General features: G+C 38.2%; 1 protein-coding gene across 1 annotated transcript; it reads right to left on the bottom strand.

The window, feature by feature from the left end:
* Positions 1-898: 898 nt before the first annotated feature.
* On the bottom strand, positions 899-23,948 carry SNAPC1 (small nuclear RNA activating complex polypeptide 1). Its single transcript, XM_081152117.1, has 10 exons — positions 22,975-23,948; positions 20,380-20,539; positions 20,080-20,220; positions 19,305-19,409; positions 16,555-16,713; positions 15,120-15,188; positions 14,367-14,429; positions 8,760-8,910; positions 4,342-4,440; positions 899-1,789 (listed from the first exon to the last, which is right to left on the bottom strand). The coding sequence occupies exons 1-10, from the start codon at positions 23,100-23,102 to the stop codon at positions 1,737-1,739; spliced, it is 1,128 nt and encodes a 375-aa protein (XP_081008243.1). The 5' UTR covers positions 23,103-23,948; the 3' UTR covers positions 899-1,736.
* Between the last annotated feature and the right edge of the window lie 911 nt (positions 23,949-24,859).

The following is a 24,859-nucleotide window of genomic DNA, read 5'->3' as shown; positions in this document are numbered from 1 at the left end:
CACTGATATAAAGCTTTCCCCAAGGACTCAAACCTGGATATAGAAGCCATCACGGAACTGAGGTACTACAGTGTATAACCCAGAACCACCCGCACTGAGACTCAACTGGTTTCAAAATCAACCTTTCTTATTGTTTAAGACATTTTGAAATGGCTTAATGCTTGCAGTCAAAAGTATTCCACTGGATTTCCATTTCTGTTGGCTTATATAAAATGACAATGAAATTATAGGCAAGAGTCTGTTTTTGTACCCCAGATGCACCACTTACTAACTTTGTGAATGTGGGCAAGGCATTCTGAGGTAGTTTCTTCACTGTACGTGTGAAATGATACCTTATATTTTATGAGTATTGCTATAAAAAAATAGGGAGATACTCACTGTGTTAGCTGTACAATGTTTGTAAACCTTAATGATCAGGCAAGTTCAGGCAAATAACCTGGTATACAAGTGGCCAATAATGAATCCATATCTCTGAGTGCCCCAACCATAGAATATTTAAAACCCAGAAACTCTGCTCAGTATGCACATTATGAAAACTGCCCTATTACCAGAAATATCTGAAGTCAGTCATGGGAAACAATTTTGTTTAGTAGTTAGTGTGATGACATAGATTCTAATAAATGAAAGTTTTATTTGGGCTAGTGTTAGTATTTTGATTTTAAAAGGTTATAGATATCATATATTATCACTCAGAGGGCACTTAAGAGAATTTCTGAATATTCAATGCTGGAAAACAGTCTAGAGTAGAATCAACTGTAAGACAAGCTGAGCCCACATGTTGTGGAGATGGCTTGCTGCTGGCAGCAATTTAAACAGCATGGCTCAAGCAATCTCCATTTAAATGTCTCAAATGGGAAATTAACGGAGGCATAGGTAGAAAGCTATAGAATTTTTTTTTGAGTACCAACCATTCTGTACCATAGACACATTCAGGAATTTATTTACATTACCACTCTTAAAGGTTTTGTCAGAAATAATCAGTATTTAAATGTTGTACTTAATGTATTTAGTAGTCATGTTATAATATATGTGCGTGTATATATATATATATATATATATATATATACACATACACACACACACATATATGGATAGATGCATACATATATCTATACATATACAAATAGAATGTATACAGACATAAGTATTAGGTCAAACGAAGCTTTAAAACAAGCACCAAAAAGTATTTAATTGATTACAGAAGTAGAAACTGAGCTTCCTAAGTTATCAATCACATAAGTTACTGACCATGTACATTTCATATATTGAAAAATAAAGCAAATAAGGCAAAAACTTTAGCGCACTTAACCACACACTATATAAAATAGTTGATATTGTAGACACAAACTAATTAGCCACTCATATGCCATAAACATTAATACTTCAAGAAAAGAGATTTTAAATATAATATTACCGAAACTGTACTAACATAGTATAATATCACAAAAGTTGTAGGAAATATTAAAAACCTGCAAATAACAGGATTACTTCTATTACATTCTAAATCAAAATTTTCTCTTCACTTATGCAGACTTCATAAAAGAAATGTGTTAAAAATAAATTTGAGTAAATGCTTACTGTGTTTGTATTTTTAGTCTAGAACTCTGTTCAAGTACTGCCATTTCAAAGAAACAACCTAGTTTCCCAGGAGGATTATTTTTAATAACAGCAGACTTCCTGTTCAATACACAAAATATAACTCTTTTCTTCTGTCAGAAAGCTCAAAATTACAAACTCTACACCAGCCTCTTTGTTCTGAGTTTTCTTTTCCTCTTGGGTGCAGTGACCTCTAAAGATATAAAATTAAGAAGTCTGTTAGGTCTAAAAATAATAATTAATAATGTACATTTAAATTATATAGATGTTTCAATGGTATTAAATAAGAATGCCATCACACCAAAGCTCCAACAAGAAATTGTAAACCTGATATATATACATGATTTTTTCCTCAAAACATTACAGTTGAAAACTTACTAATGAAGACTCTAGTCATGCTAAATCCTACTTAGTAATAAGCTACTTTGAAGTTGTTTCACATGGGTATGCCCTCCCTATACTTAGCATGGATCCGGTGTGCCAATCTGAAAGGTATCCAGGCCAGTGCTGAGACAAAGTGCCTAAGACTTCAACTTACATTTCAATTAAGCCTGAAAATGTAACACAAAGCACTAGTACCATACATCTTTTTTGGCTACCACAGCAGACACCAGAAACAACACGCAAATAGGTATACATCTAGAAATAGTTATAAATCTAATAATTACTGGTCATTAAAAACAAAGAAAATAATAAAAGGTACAGAAACTTGACAATTATGAAAAATGTGAAGAAAATAAATATTACCCACCAATGAAAAACAAAAGAGGAGTAACAGGAAAAGGAATAAGAGAAGACAAAGAAAAAATTGAGAAAAAGAAAACATTGCCAGAAGAGAGAGGCAGCCAGGACAGTGCAGCAGGCCATGCGAACAAACTGTGGCCTGCCAGAGTAAAGCAGGTCACAGGTATGGAAGAGACTTCTTTAAAAAGATGAAATTGATAAAATGCCCATGGTGGGCGTGGCTCAGCGCATGAGCATCGACCTAGGATCCAGGAGACTGCAGTTCGATTCCTGGTCAGGGCACATGACCAGGTTGCGGGCTCGATCCCCAGTGGTGGGTGTGCAGGAGGCAGCTGATCAATGACTCTCATCACTGATGTTTCTCTCTCTCTCTCCCTCTCCCTCTCCCCCTTCCTCTCTCTGAAATCAATAAAGATATATTTAAAAAGAAATTAAAAAATAAAATGCCTAATGTGTTTGAATATACCAAGAGGAGATTTATACAACTGAGGAAGAGTCTGAGAGTAAATCAGTGATGAGCACATAGAAAAAATAAATTAGTAAGGCCAAAAAAGTTATTACCTCTCTAGGGAAAATAATAAATGTACCGATTAAGGAAGGACCATAGTATATTACCTTACCCTACTGCCAAGAGTGTTTTGTAAATGCTGAATACCAACACGACTAAAATAATCATTATATTGGGAGGGTGGGGGCTGGGAAGCATATGTGTGTTTGGGGTGAGAAGTGAAGAATTTAAGAGTATTAAATCCTCACCTTCCTCAGTGGGAAGTCAACAAATAATCCACAGAAATGAAATACAAAGAAATGGCAATATAAACATGTTACTTAAAGACAAAGAGGTATGTACCACAATAATTAGTAAAGGGTTAAAAGTGGTTGTGTCTGGGGAGTAACAAATGGGAGTCAGAGTCAGAAGACTGGTTTCTTACAATAAGTATTTTAAAGTTATTTGAATTGCTAAATTATGTGCACATGTAATAATGATTAATGAAAACCAAATTTTTAACAATAATTAGTTGATAGATTTTGGAATAGGACTTGTCAGCTAGCCATAAAGGTGTGTGTGATTAACAGTTTACACACAGTAAAAGCCAGCAAGCAAGACGGGAGAGAAGCTACAGTCTGAAACTCACCACAAGACTGCAAAGGACTGTTCTATGCTGACATAAGCAAACCACAGCAGAAGCATTCAGATTTCTGAGGGAACAAATACTCCCTTTTAATTGTCTATTCTTTGTTTTCCATATGCTTCTATAGCATATGGAAACCTCTCTTTACTACAATGTACTGTCTTATTTTCCTCCCACACTAAACTCTTAGGTCTTTGGACACAGATTGATATGATTCATTCAACGAAGACTTACTTATGGCCACTATGGGCCAGTCACTGTGCTCAGATCTATAATCATGTGATTAAAATAAAATGGCTTTTAAATTCTTGAGTAGATATCTTTATATCCCTGTACCTAGCTAAGTGCTTGAAAAACAAGAGGTGCCCAATAAATGCTTGCTGAATGAAAATAGAGCCCAAAAGAAAAAGAAGTCATTAGGCATTAATTCTAATTCATATTATATTCATTATCTTTGATGGATTACCAATTACTACTCTTAAATGTCTTGATTGCCCGGCCAGGTGTGGTTTGGCAGTTGAGCATGGAACTAGGATCCAGGAGATCGCAGTTCGATTCCCAGTCAGGGCACATGCCCAGGTTGTGGGCTTGATCCCCAGTGGGGGGTGTGCAGGAGGCAGCCAATCAGTGACTCTCTCATCATTGATGGTTCAACTCTCTCTCTCCCTTCCTCACTCTAAAATCAATAAAGAAATATTAAAAAGAAAAAAAAAGTCTTGATTAATATGATTAATACTAAAATTCTCCAATGTGCAAAAGATAAAAACATAACGACACAGAACCAACCATCATGCTCTTCAAGGGTTCTGAACCTTAATGCTCTATGAGCATAGCTTTCCTTCAGGAGTTTGACAAAATTCATCTGTACCTGTTTCGCTATGACTTCCATTCTCCCCATCCTCTTCTGTAATTACAGGCATACTCAGACTCAAACATTTATCTTCCTTAGGTACATTCTGTATGCCATCTGGAAACAGATGAAAAAATGATTTTATATGAAAACAAAGAATGTTAACTCTTTAAGAAAAAATTTTATACAAATAATGTTCACTATTACAACAACATAAAAATTAGATGTTTAAGCCCTGGCCAGTGTGGCTCAGTTGGTTGGGCATCATCCCATGCACCATAAAAAAGGTTCGCCAGTTTGATTCCCAGTCAGAGCAAATGCCTGGGTTGTAGGCTTGATCCTCAGTAACGGGTATGCAGGAGGCAGCCAATCAATGTTTCTCACATTGATGTTTCTCTCTCTCTCTCTCCCCCTCCCTTTCTCTCTCTAAAATCAATAACATATATTTTTTTAAATGAGATGTTTAAACTAAAAGCTATAATTGTAATACCAAACAGAAATATCCATCTTAAAATACATAGCTTTTTCTAAATATTAATACATTTGTATCTTAGGCTTTGAAAATAGTCTCTAATTTTCCCATTAAAGAAACGGACCCCTAGCCGGTTTGGCTCAGTAGTTAGAGCATTGGCCCTTGGACTGAAGGGTCCTGGGTTCGATTCCGGCCCAGGACATGTGTACCTCAGGTGCAGGCTCAATCCCCGGCCCCTGTCGGGGTTCGTGTGGGAGGCAACCAATCACATCGATGTCTCTCTTTCTCTCTCTCTCTCTCTGAAAAGCAATGGGAAAAATATACTCAGGTGAGGATTAAAAAAAAAAAAAAATTAAAGAAAATGGAGGAAAAGAAATACAATTAGCCAAACACAGACATCTCATTCAGTCTTTTCACACACACCACAGTATGTATGTGTCTGCTGTTACCAGGAAATAATTATTTGTGATACTTTGACTTCATTAACTGATCACAAATGTAAAGTTAACAGCCTTGTTTTTGAATGAAGACGCACTTTCTTTTATCACCACATATGCTCTGCAAGACATACTTCTCTAGTCATAATTTGCCATTGACTTTCCACTTTCCAAAATATTGGAGGTTTTCTACATCAACCTTCTGTTGCCTGAAGAAATATCCCACTCAAATTTCTCAGATACCACTGACATATCAGGTCTCACTTGGCACTTAACATCCATGTCCCCAGGGCAATCCCCCCCCCCAGTCACTCCTTATTCCTTAAACTGCCTTATTTCCCTCCACAACACTGTACAGCCTGACATATTGTACATTAATTTGTTTCTTTATAGTCTGCCTCTTCCCATTAGGAAATAAGCTTCACAAGGATAGATTCTGGTTTAAGTTGATGTACTCCAGCACTTAGAAAAGTGCTTGGCATATAGTAGGGACTCAATAAATATTTGTTAAATGGTTACATGTGGATTCAACTTTTACAATACATTATTTCATGCAGCACATATGTTAGTAAGTATCTGTTGGCACAGGAGGCAAGAAATTAAATGAAAAGAGTTTAAGCTTTCTGCTCTGAACACATGTATACCGGGATCCTAACAGGCTGCAGATTTTATGGAAGGAAGACATTGCTCTAAGATAGAGCTGAGTAAACTGTAGCAATAAGCTTCCATTTTGAACACAATTCACATTTAATAATGCCATTTTTCCACCGAGTCATTAAAAAAGAATTTTAGCCTTACTTGCAGATCCTACATGTTAATTACTATAATTTTACATAATTTTTAAGATGATAGTCTTTAGAAAATACCTTTCCATTTCTAATCACACTTCTTACACTTTGAATCTATAAAACTTTTCAGTTATTCACAAAATTATAATCAGTATGTTCTACCTAAAATTACTACTGTTGTTCTTCACAATCTTTTAGCCATGTCCATCCATATCGATTATTAATGATTTAATCCACATCTACAGCCTAACAGAAACTACCCAACAATGTCAAGGAAGGGTTTCTGAATTCAAAATTGATAGATGAGAAACAAACCTTTGTCTAGTCACATGATGATTAATTGCATTTTAGAGATCTTTTACATTAAATGAATGTTTAAAAAATAAAACTCAGTCCAGCCGGCATGGATCAGCGCTTGAGTATCAACCTAGGATCCAGGGGATCGAGGTTCGATTCCTGGTCAGGGCACATGCCCGGGTTGCAGGCTCCATGCCCAGTAGGGGGGGCCGTGCAGGAGGCAGATGATCAATGACTCTCTCATCATTGATGTTTCTATCTCTTTCTCTCCCTTTCCCTTCCTTTCTCTGGAATCAACAAAGATATATGTTAAAAAACCAATAACAAACACAATGCTACACACACATGCACATACCGCCCCATCACGCAGGCAGGAACCAAGAAGTAAGCACACAAAACTTCAGGATATTTATCTCAAAAGTTTACATATTAAATAAAGCTCATGAACTTCAGTCACAGGTATATTCCTCAGGCCTTCATCCAGAACTTAATAACACTTATTTTACAGAAAACTGAAAAGAATAGGCAATCAGTCTCTTAAACCATTACAGTTAAGAATCAGCAAAAGGGCAAAAAAATTGCTCCAAGCCTGCACACTGAAAACAGAAAGAAGACACCCACCACAATGAATGTGACAGAAAAACTATATTTAAAAAATAAGACACAGAGCTGACATAAGAACTGCAGCATGAAGCCATCAGTTCAAAGATAAACTGCCCCCTACACTTAAGGTCTTTCTTGATAAGCTCATTTTATTATAAAACTCAGTAAAATAATATGCTCATGATGAAAACCCTGAATCATAGAGAAAATTAAATTATGTTCAGGGTACATTGTTTTAGAAAATAGGAGAGCATAAAAAAACATTTTAGTATTTCCTAATTATAAAAATGATAAATACACATTATAGAAAATGAGAAACATAAAGACAAATGTATTATGTTTTAGAAAGGTATCAACCAGAATAATTAAACTTTTAAAAAGTAAATTTTGACATTTAAATCATTAACCTCAGTTATCCACAAAACAGTTCCCCAGAGGATGTCAGGTAGTTTGACTATGCTCAAAGCTAATCAAGTGGGATACAATTATAAACAACAGGCTATTGCTCAATCTGAAAACTAATGATTACTGGACATGCAGCTCGAATACAACTTACTTAAGTGCATGCCTAACTTGAGCTCCAGATCCACATTTCCAATTACCTGAGAGACAGCAAGGATAGCAGTTAAAGATTCAGGCTTGGATTCACAGACTGCCATTAAGTCTCAGCTCTATTTATTACCTAGGTGACCTTAGATGTGAAAAAAGTTTGGGCAGACAATAAGGTTACATAAGATCATCTTCACCATCATATCATCATTACTACTACTGATGTCCTTCCACAAATGTGCATGTTATTTTCTAGGAATGGTGAACACGTATAGCCAAAGCTTAAGTAAAACAAACTTAGTAAATCCAATCAATATACTGAGCACCTATTTATGTGCTAGATAGCTATTATAGGAATTGAGCTTAAAAACGTAGATGCCCCCCGCCCTCACCCAAATGAAATCTTCATCCTGTGATTCCTATTTCTGTTAAAGGCACCAACATTTACCCAACTGCTTAAGCATTAAGCATCCTTGTCTAATCCCTCTCCATCAGTCTCTATTACTTATAGACATACGTTGACTGTCATATCTGTTAATCTGCTTGTCTAATTCCTCCAACCACTTGGCCAGATACTCATTACTCTAATTCAGCCTTTTATTTCGTGTTCCTGTTTTCAGTGTGTTCCCACCTATCTACCATGCTACTCCCAGCAGTAGCTAGAAGTGTTTTATATTAGGCATTACATACTTACTAATGTTTCTAATGCTCCTTTTTTGTCCCTGAGCCTGCTAATCAGACTTCAATTTTATGTACGGCGAATATGTTACCTATATAATTTTTAAAAATTAAATTATTAAAATACATAGTCATTTCTTTAAGAACCAAATACCAAAGGTAATTTTATAGATACATTATTTCAAAAGAAAAGCAGGTATAGCTTAATTAGCACAGCTAGAGGGAAATACGATTTACAGGATATTACTTACCATACCTTATTCTACATGTCTGTTTCACACACAAAAATTACTAATAAAGTATGATCTGGAAAATTCTAGACTGATTCTATAACTATCTAGCTATATAACTTGGAATAAGTTATATTATTAATCTATATGGACCTAAATTTCATCATCTATGAAATGATGAATTTGATGACTCCTATGGTCCCTTTCAGCAGTTAACATTCTAAGAATCTAAGTAATTCATTTATTTTTAATACTAAATCTTACAAGCTTCTCAGTCAAACAAGTATCTAATCCTTTTTAATAACGAAAAATCAGTGAGGGGAGACTATAAATAAGACCCATTCTCCCTTGCTGAGTCTCAAAAAAGACTTTAAAAAGTTACCTCTTTTTCTGGAAGACATCTTCCTTCCTACTGGTTTCAATGTTTCTTTGTTTCTTTTTTTCCTGGTTGCTTTGATTTGTCCTTGACCAGAGGCAGAGTCAGAGTCAGAAGAGTCAAGTTTGACTTGACGATGCCTTCTTGACTTGGAAGCCTTAAGAGCAAGAAACCCAATTACCCACAATGAATTACAAAATGAATCCAACTGATAAAGACAAAATACACAATCAAAGATGAGGAAAGATTTACAAAACTATTTATTATAAGTACTTTACCATTATACTGGCCTGCTTAATACTTGTCACATGTGTACACTCTTTTATCTTAAATACAACAGGAAAAGTTCCTGCAGTTGTCATCATCATCTACTCAAACTGAGTTAAAATACAGTTGTAGCTGCATGGTTGAAATGAATTCATAAAGGACAAGTACTGGTTTTACTGCCTAGTAACCTATTCTCCCTTTCTTCTAATATTTAATTTCCTTAGTTTCCACCATGTGTTTTAAGTGGAACTACAACTTTATGCCTGGCTGCAAGTCTGGCCATGTGGCCCTGATCTAGTCAAAATGAGTTTCACAACCGAGTGGTCACTGACTTGTTCAGGGGTGGGCATATGTATGATGAGCATCAGAACTGAGACACTCAATTTTAGAATTCTGTTAAACTATGAGGAAATAAAATTCTCCCTTCCCATTGAACCTGAAGCTGGGAACAGGCAAAGCTGGAGCTGTCATGAAGAGCACTTGAAGACAGTGAAGGGAACATAAAAGGTGAGAAGTGGAGGCACAGTCCAAGGACATTTTAGTTACATCAGTCAATGCTTAAGCAGAGTCCTGACTAACAGGAGTTTTCAGTTAATGTCATATATAGCGCAGGTAGGTATAAACAATTGTTTAAAAGCTACCATGCATTGTATGTAAATTGTATGTCAAAAAGGAGAAAAAAACCCCACAACTATGCAATAACACATACTTATAACAATTTATGGGGATTATAATTTATTTAATGATTTAAAAAAAATTATTTCATAATGTCTTAAAACATCAGTGATCACTATATAATATGGAAACAGTTCTGGTTTAAAAGAATTTGGAATTAACTTATTATTCTTAGTGCTTTCATTCAACAGTATTTTGTGAGAACAAGATGGCGGCATAAGTAGCTGCAGCCCACAACCACATCAAAATTACAACTAAACTATAGAACAACCATCACTCAGAACCTCCTGAAATCCAGCTGAACAGAAGTCCTACAAGGAGGGAACTAAAGAAGCATCAAGACTGGTGGGAGGAGCAGAGATGCGGGGCGGAATCTGGGATGAATCTGATGAATCGCAGAGACACGGCTGTGGTCCCACACCCAGGTGCTGTGGTTTAGGACCCGGAGGGATATCTCGGCAGTGGAGGTTTCCCAGAGGAGCGAAGGGTCCCAGCCCCTATCAGGTCTCTCAGCCCAGGGTTCCAGTGCTGGGAAGAGAAGTCCCCACAACTTCGGGCTGTAAAAACCAGCAGGGATTGTGGCTGAGTGACACAGAGGCTGTGGGAGTCCCAGACAGCTCCTTTTAAAGGGCCAGTGCATGAACTTATTCAGAAGCACTCCCTGAGCTCCAGCGCTGGGCAGCAGCTTGAAACAAACCTGGGACATTCGAGAAGGAATTAACTTGCCTGGAATCAGGACAAGACCTGGAGGGGCAGCTTTCTCCCAGACAGAAGAGCTGGCAGAGGCCATTGCTCCTTTGATGAGATCTCCACCATCAGAGCCAGCAGGCAGGCGTCTTTTCTGAATCTCCATCAACCTGGCTCACAAGTTTTGCCCCTGTCGTGGTGAATTCCTAAGACACCACCTCTCCCTACTTGCAAGCTCATCCAAGCCATTTCCAGTGGCTTTTCTATGCAAGTGGCCTCTCTAGCCTCATGCTTAGGACTTTCCTAAAATCTCTCAAACAAGCAGCAGCTGGCCTCAGCATGCCTCACAGCTCTTGATAAGTGGCCCCAGGCCTGGCACTAGCAGCAGCCTGCACTGGTTCATAGCTTGGCCTCTCCTAGACACCTCCAAACCCAGCACAAGTAGCAAACATCTACGGATTGTTGTGTAGTTCATGCTGGGTGGCCCTGGGCAGGGCACAGGTAGAGCCTGACTTTGCACCTCCCGGGAGGCCCCAGAAACAGTGCACCTGGTGGTCAGCTTTAACCACACGAGATTACAACCCTACCACATCCACAAGTGACACACTGAAGGGGCAAACTCAGTGAACACCAAAGCCCCACTGAAGCAAATCCTGCACAGGGGTGTTTCCTGCACAGCAGCTCTTTGGCTGTAGTTGCAGTTGGTCCTCACAGCTGATTGGGCTGGGGGTCAATTCCTCCCAGTGATACCAATAGCAACCAAGGCTCAACTACAACAGAGCAGTGTATAGCCCACACAGGAGAGCATCTAGAAGGCTCAGCTCAGGTGACTGGGGAGACTGAGCCACTGGGCCCTACAAGACACCTACTACACAAAGCCACTCTACCAGTTCCAGGAGACATAGCAGTGTACCTAATACATAGAAACAAACACCACAAAGCAGCCAAAATGCAGAAGCAGAGAAACATCTCACAAATGAAAGAACAAAAGAAATCTCCAGAAAAAGAACTAAATGAAATGGAGCCAAGTAAGCTACTAAATACAGAGTTCAAAATAATGGTTATAAGGATGCTCAATGATCTTAGTAAAACTTTTAAGGAAACTAGTGAGATCATCAATGACATAAAAAAGAACCAGTCAGAAATGAAGGCTACACCAACTGAAATTATGAATAATTTACAGGGAATCAATAGTAGAGAACACCGAGAATCAAGTCAGCAATCTGGAATATGAGGAAGCAAAAACCACCAATCAGAAGAGCAAAAAGAAAAAAGAATCCAGAAATATGAAGATAGCAAAAGGAGTCTCTGGGACAACTTCAAGCAGCCCAACATTCACATTATGGGGATTCCAGAAGGAGAAGAGAGCAAGAAATTGAAAACCTATTTAAAAAAATGATGACAAAAAAACTTCCCCTACCTGGTGAAAGAAATAGACTTACAAGTTCAGGAAGCACAGAGGGTCCCAAACAAGAGGAACCCAAAAAGGCCCACACCAATATACATCATAGTTAAAATGCCAAAGGTTAAAGACAAAGAGAGAATCTTAAAAGCAGCAAGAGAAAAGCAGTTAGTTACCTACAAGGAAGCACCCATACGACTGTCAGCTGATTTCTCAACAGAAACCCTGCAGGCCAGAAGGGAGTGACAAGAAATATTCAAAGTGATGAAAAGCAAAGACCTACAACCAAGATTGCTCTGCCCATCAAAGCTATCATTTAGAATTCAAGGTCAGATAAAGAGTTTCACAGATAAGAAAAATCTAAAGGAGTTCATCACCACCAAACCAGTATTACATGTAATGTTAAAGGGTCTTCTTTAAGCAGGAGTTAATGACCAAAAGAAACTGAAAAACAAAATAGACCCAGAGACACTGAAGCAAGCAACAGACTGTTGTATCTCAGAGGGAAGAGGGATGGGGGTGGGGGGTGGGAAGAGATTAACAAGTTATATGCATATATGCGTAACCCATGGACCCGACAATAATGGGATGAAGGCCTGAGGAGGGGGTGGGAGCGGGGGGGGGGGGGGTCAATGGGGGCGGAAAATGGGACACCTGTAATACTTTCAACAATAAAGATAAATTTAAAAACAAACAAAAAACCCCCACAAAATGCAGTATTTTGTACTCATTTTACTGTAGAATCGCAAATATATAACATTTAACTAACCTACAGTCACTTTTCACTTTTTATTTATTCCTTTTTTATTTCTACAACCAGAAAAATGGCAGTAATTTTCCACAGAATACATTCTTAGATTCATGAAAAAAATCCAAGGGAAAAAAATGAGATTAATCACATACATTTATCAGTGTTCCCTCCTGAAGCCCCACTAAAATGAGAGTAAAGGAACAAAAATGAACAAATTCACAAAACAAAGAGAATAAGAAACAAAGCATCTGTAAAACAACAACAAAAACAAAATTTGGGAAGTGGAAAAGTGAGTGATAGCTGATAACAGAATGAAGAAAGCTGAAACCTAATTGCTTATATTGAGGAAGTTAATATAAACCAAGCTGATCCAAGTGGATCAAGAACTGGAGTCATCAGAAATGGGACTAAAAAAATGAGTGGATATGTTGAAAATCTACATAGGGAATAGAGTCCCATTTCTCTGCCTCAAAGCTAAACAACTGACTTCCTGCTGCAGTAAATAGGAGGTTTGTTCTTTGGAGAGTCTAAACCAGAGAAGCTGCAGGCTTGAGAAAACTCGGACAGCTGGGGAAGGGGACAGAGCCCCTTACTGAAAAAAGGGAGGTTGTGTGAAACCTGCATAAAGAATGATAAGCCTCTCGGCTGATTCTCTCAGTAGGCTTCCCAAACACTGGGAGCTGGGCTTATTTACCACTTTCCTCCCCTAGACAGGGAATGGAAGATCGCTATCTGGTAAAAATGATTAGATTCAAGAAAAAGAAATATTTGAGATCCAAAAGCTGTATCGCCACATGACACTCTCAAATATGATCTGAGGATCTTCAAACATTTGAAAAAAAGCCAGCAAAACAGGACCTCAAAGAGGAAAGGAGGAAACTTCAAAAAACTGTAATTAACATCCACAAAGAAGTAATGCATCCAGAAAAAAAGATAAAGAATTTTTTAAGTTGAAAAAGATTCAGAGAAGAAAAAAATATCAGTAATAAAAAAAAGTCAGCAGAAATTTTAAAAATTCAATGTAATGCTCAGAAGACAAAGTTTAAGAAATCTCTCTGAAAATAAAAAGAGATTAAAATAAGAAAATAAAAGTTCAAGAAAAGAAAAAGAGGAAAATGCAGCAAAGAACTCTTATCAAAGAAACAATACAAAAAAATCCCTCCGACCTGAACGCTATCAAATCAAAGGATGCCCACCATGAGAGCCAAGGACAACAAAGGAAAAAAGACCTACACCAAGTTACATTATCAGGAACTTTCAGAACTCCAAGGATAAAGAGAAAATCCTAAAACCTTCCATGAACAGGAAAACAAAAGCTGGAAGAAATAAAGAACAATGGCATCAAAATTCCACATAAATACCAGAAGTAACTAAGAGGAAAATTGAAGATGGTTGCCTTTTAAGATTAGGAATACAGGAGTAGGAAGTGGTGGAGCAGGAGACTGCTGAGTTATACAAGCTACATGGTCCTATCAGACTTTTTAAACTATGTACATGTGCTCTTAGATGAAAAATCAAAATGTAATTAAAATACCATCAAGTCAGCTTTGGCTAGTGTGGCACAGTGGTTAGAGCACTGGCACAAGCCCTGGAGGGTTGAGGGTTCGATTCCCGGTCAAGGGCACGTTCCTGGGTTGCAAGTTCAATCCCTGGCCGCTGCAAGGGCACATGCGAGAGAGGCAATCAATCAATGATCCTCCCTCTATCTCTCTCTCTCCTCCCTCCTCTCCACTCTCTAAAAAAATCAATGGAAAAAATATCCTCGGGTGAGGATTAACAACAAAAAGCATCAAGTCAGTTTCTAAATTACCTTACTAAAGAAATAACTTACCTGAACAACAACTGAAAAGGCCTTCGATTTTATTTTTGCTAATGATTCTGCCCTTTCACATCTCTGAAATAAAAATACACAAGAAGGGGAAAAAGTTAAAACATGCAAAGTGAAATTATGAGTACCCACAGAAATAAGACTTTAGACAGAGGTAGGGTATAAAAAAGTAACACGTATTGGACACGTATTGAGTAAAGACACAAACACCACATTCCCACAGCAGGTGCCACGAGAACATCCCCATAGCTATGGATTTTTTTCATTCAGTACTTGAGGATACTATGAATGAAAGCCTTGGTGATGAAGCCATTCCCACCTCATCAGCCTATGCCCAAAGATGGCCCTTGTCTCATCCGCTAAAATGGATGGAAACTCTACAGGCAGGAAGTGGTACTGAATAGCTTGAGCTTCACACCAGTTGAAAGGCTGGCAGGAAGTGAAAAAAGAAATTACAAAATCCTTACTCTGCCCCTGTAAGGACTCAGAGCACTCCACCATCATCCTTACCTTTCCCTGCTGAAAACTGTTAACACCCTCACTTCCAATACACACCTGATGTGGTATTACACAAGGTTTCCAGTAAAAAACAAGCTAGCTCTTCACAGAACCCATGTTCCAGAATTTTCTAAGATATTTATTATAATACTGACCAAGGATTATAATGCTTAGTATACAGAATCACAGCCTCACATAAAATAAAATGAAGCTAATCAAACTACTGCTCTGTAAGCAATCACAGTGAATTTTTCTGACCTCTGATTCTTGTGAATTTTCTTCCTTCTTTTCTTCTCCATCTTTAACTTTTGATTTTAAGGATGGATTCTGAAAGAGCAAAAAATTTATATATACACATTAACAATTCAAATGACCTAAAAATTAAGTGCAAATCAATTTCAGAACAATGAGAATCATTTACTTCAAAAAGATCACTTTGCGTTATTGCGGTATGGCTCACCACCTGACATTAAGATCATGGCTAGGTTTCAGAATAGTTCTAAAATTCATCAACAAAATGCCTAAATCCTGCTAATGAAGGACAACATGTACTTTAGGTGGTAAAGAAAACTGGTTTATTCTCCTTTCCTTCATGTTTTCAGAGGTCTTAGTAATGATATCTTAGTAACCACGAAACATAGTTTATTAAAAGAGAGCACTATTCAAACATTCTAAAGTGTACTACCTCATTAAAATAAATGTGGGGAGAGGAAGCAAAGTGTCTCCTTCTCCCAAGACTGTCATCTCATCGCTTTCCTTGTACATCTTTTTCCAAAATTAATTTGACCCGGCTCCTATGATATAATGGAAAACCCAAAAGAGGCACCAAATCTTTCTGAAAAACAGTATGTAAGAAAATACCTATCTAGCATTTAAGAAAAACACTAGTAAGTAATCAGAAAATGCTTATTTTTACTTTTTCTTTTTGTTTAGAAGTATTTACTAAAATAGGATGGAGTAGTGGTTTCAAAGGTAAATTTAGCAAGGCTGGCCTTTAAGTTTCCAGAATAAAAAAGTTTCTCCAGCTGAAAAGGCTAATGTGGAATATGGGTAACTCTAGCCTCAGTATTTGGGTCAGAAAATTAAATTGCATATGTGTGCTGATGAGATCTGTAAATGGATAAACTGAGGCTGGCAGAGCACAATGGGGGCAGCCACCACTCAGGTCTAGCTATCTACTTGCCAGGCAGTGAAGGGGGACCAGTGCTGCGAAACCTCTGAACTCCACAAATATTTACATTTTAGTACTTAATTCAAAATTTTAAAACAATGTCAGGATCAATGCTGTGCCAAATGAAACATATCTGTGTGCAGGACTTGGACCAAAGACTGCCAGTGTGCAACCTCTGGGAAGTGCTAAATTATAAAGATTGCAATAAATCTGTGGTATACCAAGATGACTCATTCCTCTATAATCATATATATATAATTACATGAGTTATTTAATTATACATCATGTAACTGTTACTAATTATACTTATTTGATTACATATGCAAAATATATAGAATTTGTTTGAATGTTAAATAACATCACATAGCTAATAAGTGGCAAAGAAAAGTAAAGTCCTCTAAATCTTAGCTCCACAGGCATGTAGCCCCTCAGGGAGGCTGCCTCTCAACATTATCACCCATGTCCAGCCACTCGTGTGTAGTGCAAATGCAGAGGTGAGGTATCAAACAAGCAGTCACATACCTTCCTCTCTTTGTGCCACTGCTGATGCTCCAAAACTATGTTCTTAATATTATCAAAAAAATCATCCTTTACCAAGCTGAGGGTTTTGTCTGGAATGGCTTTATCAGTTGAAATTACATGTTTCATGTTCTGATAATGATCATGAACATTCAGCATTTCCTAAAAGTGAAAAGAGGAGTCTATTTCAGTTTAAAGGAGAAATTTACAGGCAAAACCAACACAAAATAAAACGGCATTCCAAAGTGACTGTGTCAATAAGGAATAGCATGCTATAGTATATCGAAAACAATGTGATCACGTAAACAAAATAGTACAACTTTATTAATAAAGAGGCTGCTTTCCAGAGGTATGGATTCGTTCAATTCAACTCAACAAACACTAAGTAATATACACTGTATGGGGAAAGACTAATTGGTTAATAAAGGACTGCATTCCTGGATATAATAAAAATTATTTGTAGCATAATGTATCATTAAATATCACTACTGGTAATAACTCAAATCACATTATTATTTTATGTTGTCATTATCAAGGATGTTTACATAGTTCTTTATGCTCAGCTAAAAGTTTGTGCATGACTCACCTAATCCTCCACAGAGACAGGCTGACTTTCACAAGTCTCAAAGCCTCTGTGCCTGTACCCATAAGCTTCATCACTACTTCAGTGTTAAGATTTAGCATTAAAAGAAATAGAGAGGGTTTATGAGAGCATTTGAGGTGCTGCTTATTAATTAGACCTTCCTCCCCCAGCAACCTCCAGCCAAATGGGCGGATACATGGGTTAAGGAGGAAAACAGTACACTGCACGCCGACTTAAATAAAACCGGTACTGGGACTTGGCTCAAAGGTCAGCAGGGAACTGTTGACCCTTCCTTCATAGATGGCCACTACAACATCTGAGTCTTGCCTAAGTTAGGCTACTCAACTCATTTCTAGTAGATTTTGATGGAATACCAGACATCTGTTCAAGGAATCAGAAACTGCTCAGTAGTGATGTGTTCATATATGCAGAATCTTCAAGGAGAGCAGTGGCCAGACATGGGGAGCCCATAACTTTTTACAGTTTACAATGTGCTGTACTCCCATTATCTTACTACATGCAATACAATGGAGGGGAAAGACCACTAGTTGGACTTGGTTTGGGCCTGAGTTCTGTCACTTGCCAGATTGTGACCTTGAGCCAATCCCTCAATCTGAGAATCATGTTCCACATTTGTACAAAAGTAAGTAATGCCACCTAACCCACTGTAAAAACATTAAGTGAGCTTATACAAGTGAGAGTGTTCTGTATAAGGTAAAGCATTATACAAAATTAAAGTGTTAAGAAATAAAAGGAAGTGCCTGGACTTTGGAGCCTATAGACTTAGACATTCAAATCCAGTGTCTGCACCTTACTTTCTGCAAATTACTTAACTTCTCTGAGCTTCAGTTTCTGAAAATTCAGAAAATACCACCTCCTCTGCAAGGTTACTATGATGATTAGTGAGGTAACATATATAAAACATATAGTTCCTGGTACATGTTGAAAACTTAACAAATAATGGCCATTATTATAATTTTATAAATGAAAAGAGACTTAGATATAATTAGCTGGTCATATTTAAGTAGCAGAGTTAGAATTAAAAATCAGATGTTTTGATTCAATATCCTATCCTCTTCATTTTATTATGCCTCCTTCACCACAAAACTAGAACTAATGAATGGCAGAATCATGACCAGAATTCAGGTCTGCTGACATGAGGACATAAAAGCATTTGCAAGCGGTAGATGGGAAGTAGAAAAGTATTAAATTGAAGGATTATCAGTGAGGATGGGTCAAAGGCAATACAAGGACAGGACAAATAGAATCAACAAAGGTACGGAGAGAAAAGGCTCTCAAAGCAGATGTTGCAAACCAAAGATGTGAGATAAAGTCAGGATGACTTCACACAAACTACTCCAATCCCAGAAGCTTCCAGGAATAGGCATTTCATAGCCTGGCCCTTCTGACCTTCCTCTCCCACCCTAAAAGAACAGGCCTTGGTGCATCACTCCAGCTCTGTTCTCTTAAATCTTCCTAGTTTTCAATAGTGGGTTTTCAAATAAGCATTGTAAAAAGGATAGGAAATAAATACATATTGTTTAATAAAATAAAATAAAATCCCTTTATTTTTTTAATCCTCACTAGAGGGTATTTTTTCCAATGTTTTTCAGAGAAAGTGGAAAGGAGAGAGAGAAAAAGGGAGAGAAAGAGAGAGGGAGAAGGAAAGGGAGAAAGAGAAACACTGATGTGAGAGAGACATCAATTGGTTGCCTTCGGCATGTGCTCCGACCTAGGCTGGGGATCCGAGCCTGCAATCAAGGTACGTGCCCTTGGCCCGAATCAAACCCGGGACCCTTCAGTCAGCAGGACAACACTCTAACCACTGAGCCAAACTGGCTAGGAGCAAATCACTCTAAATTCTTGTTTTATGATCTATCTAAAGAGTCAAATATAAATGGTGGTTTCAGTTTCTGAATCTAAATATCCTGAGTCCAAGTCCAGTCCTCAACATCTTTGTTTCTTGCTGTGCTTCGAGATTTATTCCATACATTTTGATATACTCAGGGTGTGTTATTTCCGATACTTCAGAGAAAATAACATTCATTCTATGACTGGTTAAAATCATTAAGAAATTTTCAGTATCCAGCAGAAAAATGTATAACCTCAATATATAGTTAGCAATAAAACCATTTTTTAAAAAATATCAAGAGAATAAAAGCAAATTTACCTCTAAGACATCGGAAGTGATAAGTTTCATTACACGATCATTTGGGTCCTTAAATTCTTCCGTAATTTCAGCTCGCTGAATTTTTTTCTTCATTCTGTATGACAGCTATATAATAATGAATGTCTTTTAAAGTATATTTTTTAAGTATAGAAATAAGACAGCAGCAAAAATTGTCCATCAGTAAACAAAGATGAAACAGAAACAGCGCTAAGTATATTTTTATTAAATAATCCATTTTTAAAAGACTTAAAGAGTTTTGAAATAATCCTGAAGATGCCATGCCATGTGCTTACAAATTCAGATGACATTCAGAGAAGTACCATATTTGCCAGCTGATGGCAGAACCAGAACTAGAACCAAGTGCTCTTCTAATCTAGTTTCTCAATTGTCATAAGATCAACAAAATATCATATTTTATTAGTGGAAATTTCAACTTTTTACCAACTGACATTAAAATTCCTTGGTTCTCTTTCAGCAGTAGCCTCTTTGATGTCTGAATAAAGACATGAACAAATGCAGATACTGAATTTAATGTCCTCTTCTAACAATCTGCTTAACAGATGGCATTTGGAAACACACTGCATTTAAAAGCAGAGACTGAATTCTGATTGCAATAAAAAATAATCAGAAAGCATTTCCTCCTATTTTAAGAAGCCTTTCTACAAGTATTGTAAACTATATAATATTCTTTCCACATTATGGAGACTGAAGTACTTTATGGACAATGAAGTATAACTTCTCATTTTGAAGAAACAATTTATTTTAGGTAACATACCAATTTGGGCATTGCTGTAAAGTGAAATGCTTTGTCAACTCGGAGCTTCCTAAAAATATAGGCTGCATCAAAATGTTGTGCATTTATCAAATCTTGTTGAAATTTTAAAACTTCATCCCAATCCTTCAGGGCAACTCTAATCTGCAAACATGAGAAGTAAAAAAGTTGTTACTAAATGTAAATCTTCTTTCACAAATGTTTTATACTTTGAAACACTGGCATTTCTATATAAATCAGTTTGTTGTAAAAATATTATACCCGTTTTGTGTTTCTGCTAATGGAAAACAACTCAAGTATTACCTTTTGTTTTGGTTGACACAGCTGCGTGTTATATAACCCATACAGCAGATACAAAGCACCAACTCTGATCTGGAAGGTGTATGGAGGTAAAAAATATCGCCAAGCCAAAGCTAAAGCTTCTTTTGTAAACGTGTTCTTTTCTAAATTTCTCATTTTACCACTAGAAAACAAAAGAGAAAATATTTTATGACTTTAAGTAAATAAGTAACAAACAAAAATTAGAAGAGGTATATTCTAGCAGCTGCTAGAAATCAGATGGGTGTTCCACATCTGATCCCTTCCTGCTTTAAGCACAAAGACCTAATCTTTAGTTGTGATTCCTCACTGAGGCATAGGCATACACTTGGTAAACATGAGGCATCTTCATAAAGCATCAACTTGACTTGCTGAATTAGGGAGCAAAAGTGGAGGAGTTGCAAATTATTCCTGGTTGAGAACTTAAAACATTTAATACATTAAAATAAGCATGGTTATGTTACAGAATAAAATATACAAGCTACATACTGGATATTTTCCCCAATACTCTCAGGGATTCACACTAAACCTTATTTGTCCTTGGGACACCTTGATAAAAAAATTAGAGACCATAATGTAACCCACCCCTTCCTTCCAATTCTTCAGGGCAAAGTTCACCCAAGTAAAGAAGGAGCAGGATAAGAAAGCAGATTCCACCATACTCCCAAAGCCTGGGCTCTTCAAATAATAAATACAATAAAAGAATGCAAAATACCTACTGTAAGTAAAGGCAACCAAAGCAACTTCTAAATAAAGTCCCCCGCACTCAAGTGGTCTCTACTTTTCTTCCTCCTTTTAGTTTTTTCTCATGAGCTAAAAATTGAGGTAACCCCAGCAAAATGTTTCTGAGCTACCATTTTTCCCAAGAGGGTTACAGTGAAAGATCATGGGTTTTGGAAACAGGCAAACATTTAGTTCCAGCATCTGCTCTACTAGCTGTGTGATCAGGGAGGAATTACTTCACCTCCTTAAGCCTCATTTTCCTCATCTGTAAAACACCTATTATACCTGTTTTTCAGAGTTGTTCTGTGGATTAAATACATTAAGCTATAAATGCATCACATTTAGTAGCATTAAAATAGTTCCTCTCCTATGGTTAATTGTACAGCAAACAACTCCTCGTCCTCCGTCCCCTGCAATGTACAAACTACGTAGGTAATTACTTTACATCAACACAGAGAAAAAAGAGAACTTTTACATTTTATTCAGCAAAACAGCTTTCTAATCACAAGAACTCATTCATTCAATTATTTAGCCTTTTCAATATTGTATGTATTATGATAATGGATACCAGATTCATCCAGTCACTGGTCTCATAGAGCTCTGTCTAACGGAGGGAAATTTTTAAAAATAACAAACATTTACTGAGCACTTGGAGTGCCCTTACCATATATTAAACACCTTGCTGATCGGCTATTTCAAGCCAGAACTCGCCCCTGGGGCTGGCTACTTTGGTCAGCAAGGTTTTTAAAATTACTTAATGTAAATGCAGACACGAATTATCTCGGGACCAGTGGGCAACATCTGGCCACGGAAACACGTGTATACTCCTGACAGCAAGGTGATTATTAGTCGGCAAGGTAATTAATTAGCTCGTTCAATCCTCAGAACTACAATATGAGGTACTACCACTGTCCCTGTTTTACAAATAAGGAAGTTCAAGCAAGTAACTTACACAAAAGTCACAGTAAATGGATTCTGATTCAAATTCAGGCAGTTGGGCTCCACAATCTGTGCTCTTAAACACTAATACTGTATTTTGAACTACACACTTAGAATAAAATGTGTTTAAGTCGAAAGATAACATAAGCAGAATGTTAGAGGAAAAAAAAGAGCAGTACCCGTTACTTAGTTGAAAAGGGCAAAGGAAGTCTTCCCTGAGGAACTGTCATCTGAACTTAAACCTGAGTGAAGAATAAAGTGGCCAGGCAAAGGGAGTTGGGGGAAAGCTCCAGGCTGAGCAAGCGCCAGTAGAGGGCCACAGACATTGGAAACGCTGTAGAGGGCTGGAGAAAGAAAGTGCATGGAAGAGGATGGGTAGATGGATCTCTGAAGACAAGAGAGCAATCACAGGGGTCTAGCCAACCACGTTGGGGAATCTGAGCTGGAAACCACCGAAGGGTGGTAAGCAAGGGAGTGACATGATCAAATGTGCACTTTAGCAAGAGAACTCTGGTTGCTATGGGTAAAATGAATTCAAACGTGCGTTTTGTCTCCACCTAGGTGTCTCCTTTGTTTTGAAACAAGGGATTCTAGGCCAACAAGACTGGAGAAGGGCAAACGATGGTGACCTAGGTCAGGCTGGGGCAGTGCAGGTGGAGAGGAGAGTTTGGAAGGGCGGCCAGGCAGGAATACATATTCGGGAAGAGGCCGCAAAAGGATGCAACCGAAGCCAATGAAATCGCCCAGGGAAAGCGCGCGGCCTGAGCCCAGAAGGCCCGGGGAGACGGAGGTAGCCCTCAGAGACCGCCATTTTTCTAAGCCCTCCCCAGGAGGGGGGGCGGGGCGGAGTATGCAAGTGCCTACGCCGCGTCGGAGCGGCCGAGGGAGAGGGGCGGGGAGCGGACGAGAAACACCCACCAGAAGATGGTGCCGAACTTCATGCTCCTCCAGAGCTCCGTGAAGTCCTCGAAGCGCACGCTGTCCGTCTCCTGGAAGCGGCTGAGCAGCGCCTCGCAGTCGGCCTGCAGGCCCGGAGGCGTCCCCATGGCTGCAAAGCCGGCGCGCGCCCCGAGCGCTCCGGGCCGCCGCGGTCGCCGCGGAAACCTCGCCCGACGCCCCGCCCCCTACGACGTGACCCGCACGCGCCCCGTGACGCCTTACGCGACCCCTTTAGCCCCACCTCCAGCTAGCGGGCGCGATGCTTTCCTCGCGTGCGGGGCCCGTAGGGCTTGGCTCTCTGTTAATTCAAGGACTAAAATCAGTCCTTTTAACTTTTTTGAAGAGGTTGCTATGGCAGGTGACCTAGGAGCCCAAGAAGGAATGTAGGTCTACACTGGGCCAGCTTATGAAGATGGGCTTTACCCTGTCACTCTCCTTTCAAGTGACAGAGTGACGGAAGTCAACCTTCATAGCTTGGGAGGAGCAGCTCAGAGCCGCAGCCCACCCCGCGTGGAAAGAGGACCTGAAGAGGGTTTACTAGGAGACGGACTGGACTCCTCCCTCACAGCCTATCCCCGCCCGACACGGAGCTCACCGTGTGCCTCTCTCCTGGGAGCCCCCGCGGTCTTCCAGCGCAGTGCTTAGTGGAGAGCATTTACTTTGTATGTTCTTACGTCGCTAAATTGGCTTTCTGTGTACCCTCCACCTCTCAGCTTATCCCTGGAGCTGGAGCTGGAGCAGTGTCTTGTACTTGTCACCATTTCTCTGATTGCAGGGCATGCTGTTTTTTTCTTCAGGAGAGGTATCCTAATGTAATAGAAAAGCATGGGGCTTTCTGTCTGTAGATAGAGGTTCAACTCAATTTTCCTGATCGTTGACCTATTTTTAAAATTTTATGTAGTATTTTATGTATACAGAATAACTTATGTAACGTGTGAGATTAAAAAAACCATAGCAGGAAAACAAACATCTGTGTGTGTTCTACCTGTGTGGGAACCAGAACATTTCCAACCCTGCCACATCAATCTGAATTCCTCCTCTAAGCCATTCCCCTGCCTCTGCCACTACCTTAGTAACAACTACCTTATTTTGTTCCTCATAAACGTGTATATACTTTATCACGTGTATGGCTATCTAAACAACATATTTAGTTGTGGGTGGCTTTGCGTTTTATGAAAATGGTATTGCAGTGTATAAAATATATTCTTTGAATTGCTTTTTAAATTTAGTAATGTTTCTAAGATACATCCATGTTATGACTCATAGCTGTAGTTCATTCATTTTCACTGCTGCCTAATACTCCATTATTTATCCACTATTTCTTCAATGCAAATGTAGGTGGGTTCCAGATTTTGCTATTATCAAAAATGCTATGAACACTTTTGTACATGCTTCCTTTTATTTGTAGGATCCCAAATAAAGTTTTATCAGTCTGTATCTAGGGTTACAGATATCTATCTACTCCAAAGGTTGATTTAGATCTTGCTATACTAATACCGTACTCTAATTACTACAGCTTTTTAAAAAATCTTATCTAGAAAAGAAAGTTCTCTTACTTTTCTTCAGGAGTATCTTGACTATTCTTGGACTTTTGCTTTTTCATAAAAATTTTAAAATCAATTTGCCAAATGTCTCTAATAGTGCCACTTGGACTTTGATTGATTGCATTAAATCTGAGTCAATTTGGGACAGAATAACGTCTTTATTATATTGAATCTTCCTAACTGTACATTTATCTTTACCCTCCTCAGTAAAATTTTTGTAATTTTTCTTCATGAACTCTTTATATGTCCTTTTGTTGGACTTACTTCTATATACCTTGCTTTTCTGTATTGTATTTGGTATTTTTCACTTCCTTACATTT

The sequence above is a fragment of the Miniopterus schreibersii genome, assembly GCF_964146895.1.
Source record: "Miniopterus schreibersii genome assembly, chromosome: 1".
Lineage (NCBI taxonomy): Eukaryota > Metazoa > Chordata > Mammalia > Chiroptera > Miniopteridae > Miniopterus > Miniopterus schreibersii.
Note: the sequence above shows the minus strand (reverse complement) of the source record. Positions and strands in the feature narration are given on the sequence as shown.

What these genes read in the sequence shown, in the direction of transcription:
- SNAPC1 (XM_081152117.1), bottom strand. Translation starts at nt 23,102, where the DNA reads ATGGGGACGCCTCCGGGCCTGCAGGCCGACTGCGAGGCGCTGCTCAGC. An exon ending in AGTGGCACAAAGAGAGGAAG is followed by an intron (nt 15,189 to 16,554) that starts GTATGTGACTGC and finishes TTGCTCTTTCAG; the next exon opens with AATCCATCCTTAAAATCAAA. An exon ending in TGGAAGTCATAGCGAAACAG is followed by an intron (nt 1,790 to 4,341) that starts GTACAGATGAAT and finishes TTATATCTTTAG; the next exon opens with AGGTCACTGCACCCAAGAGG.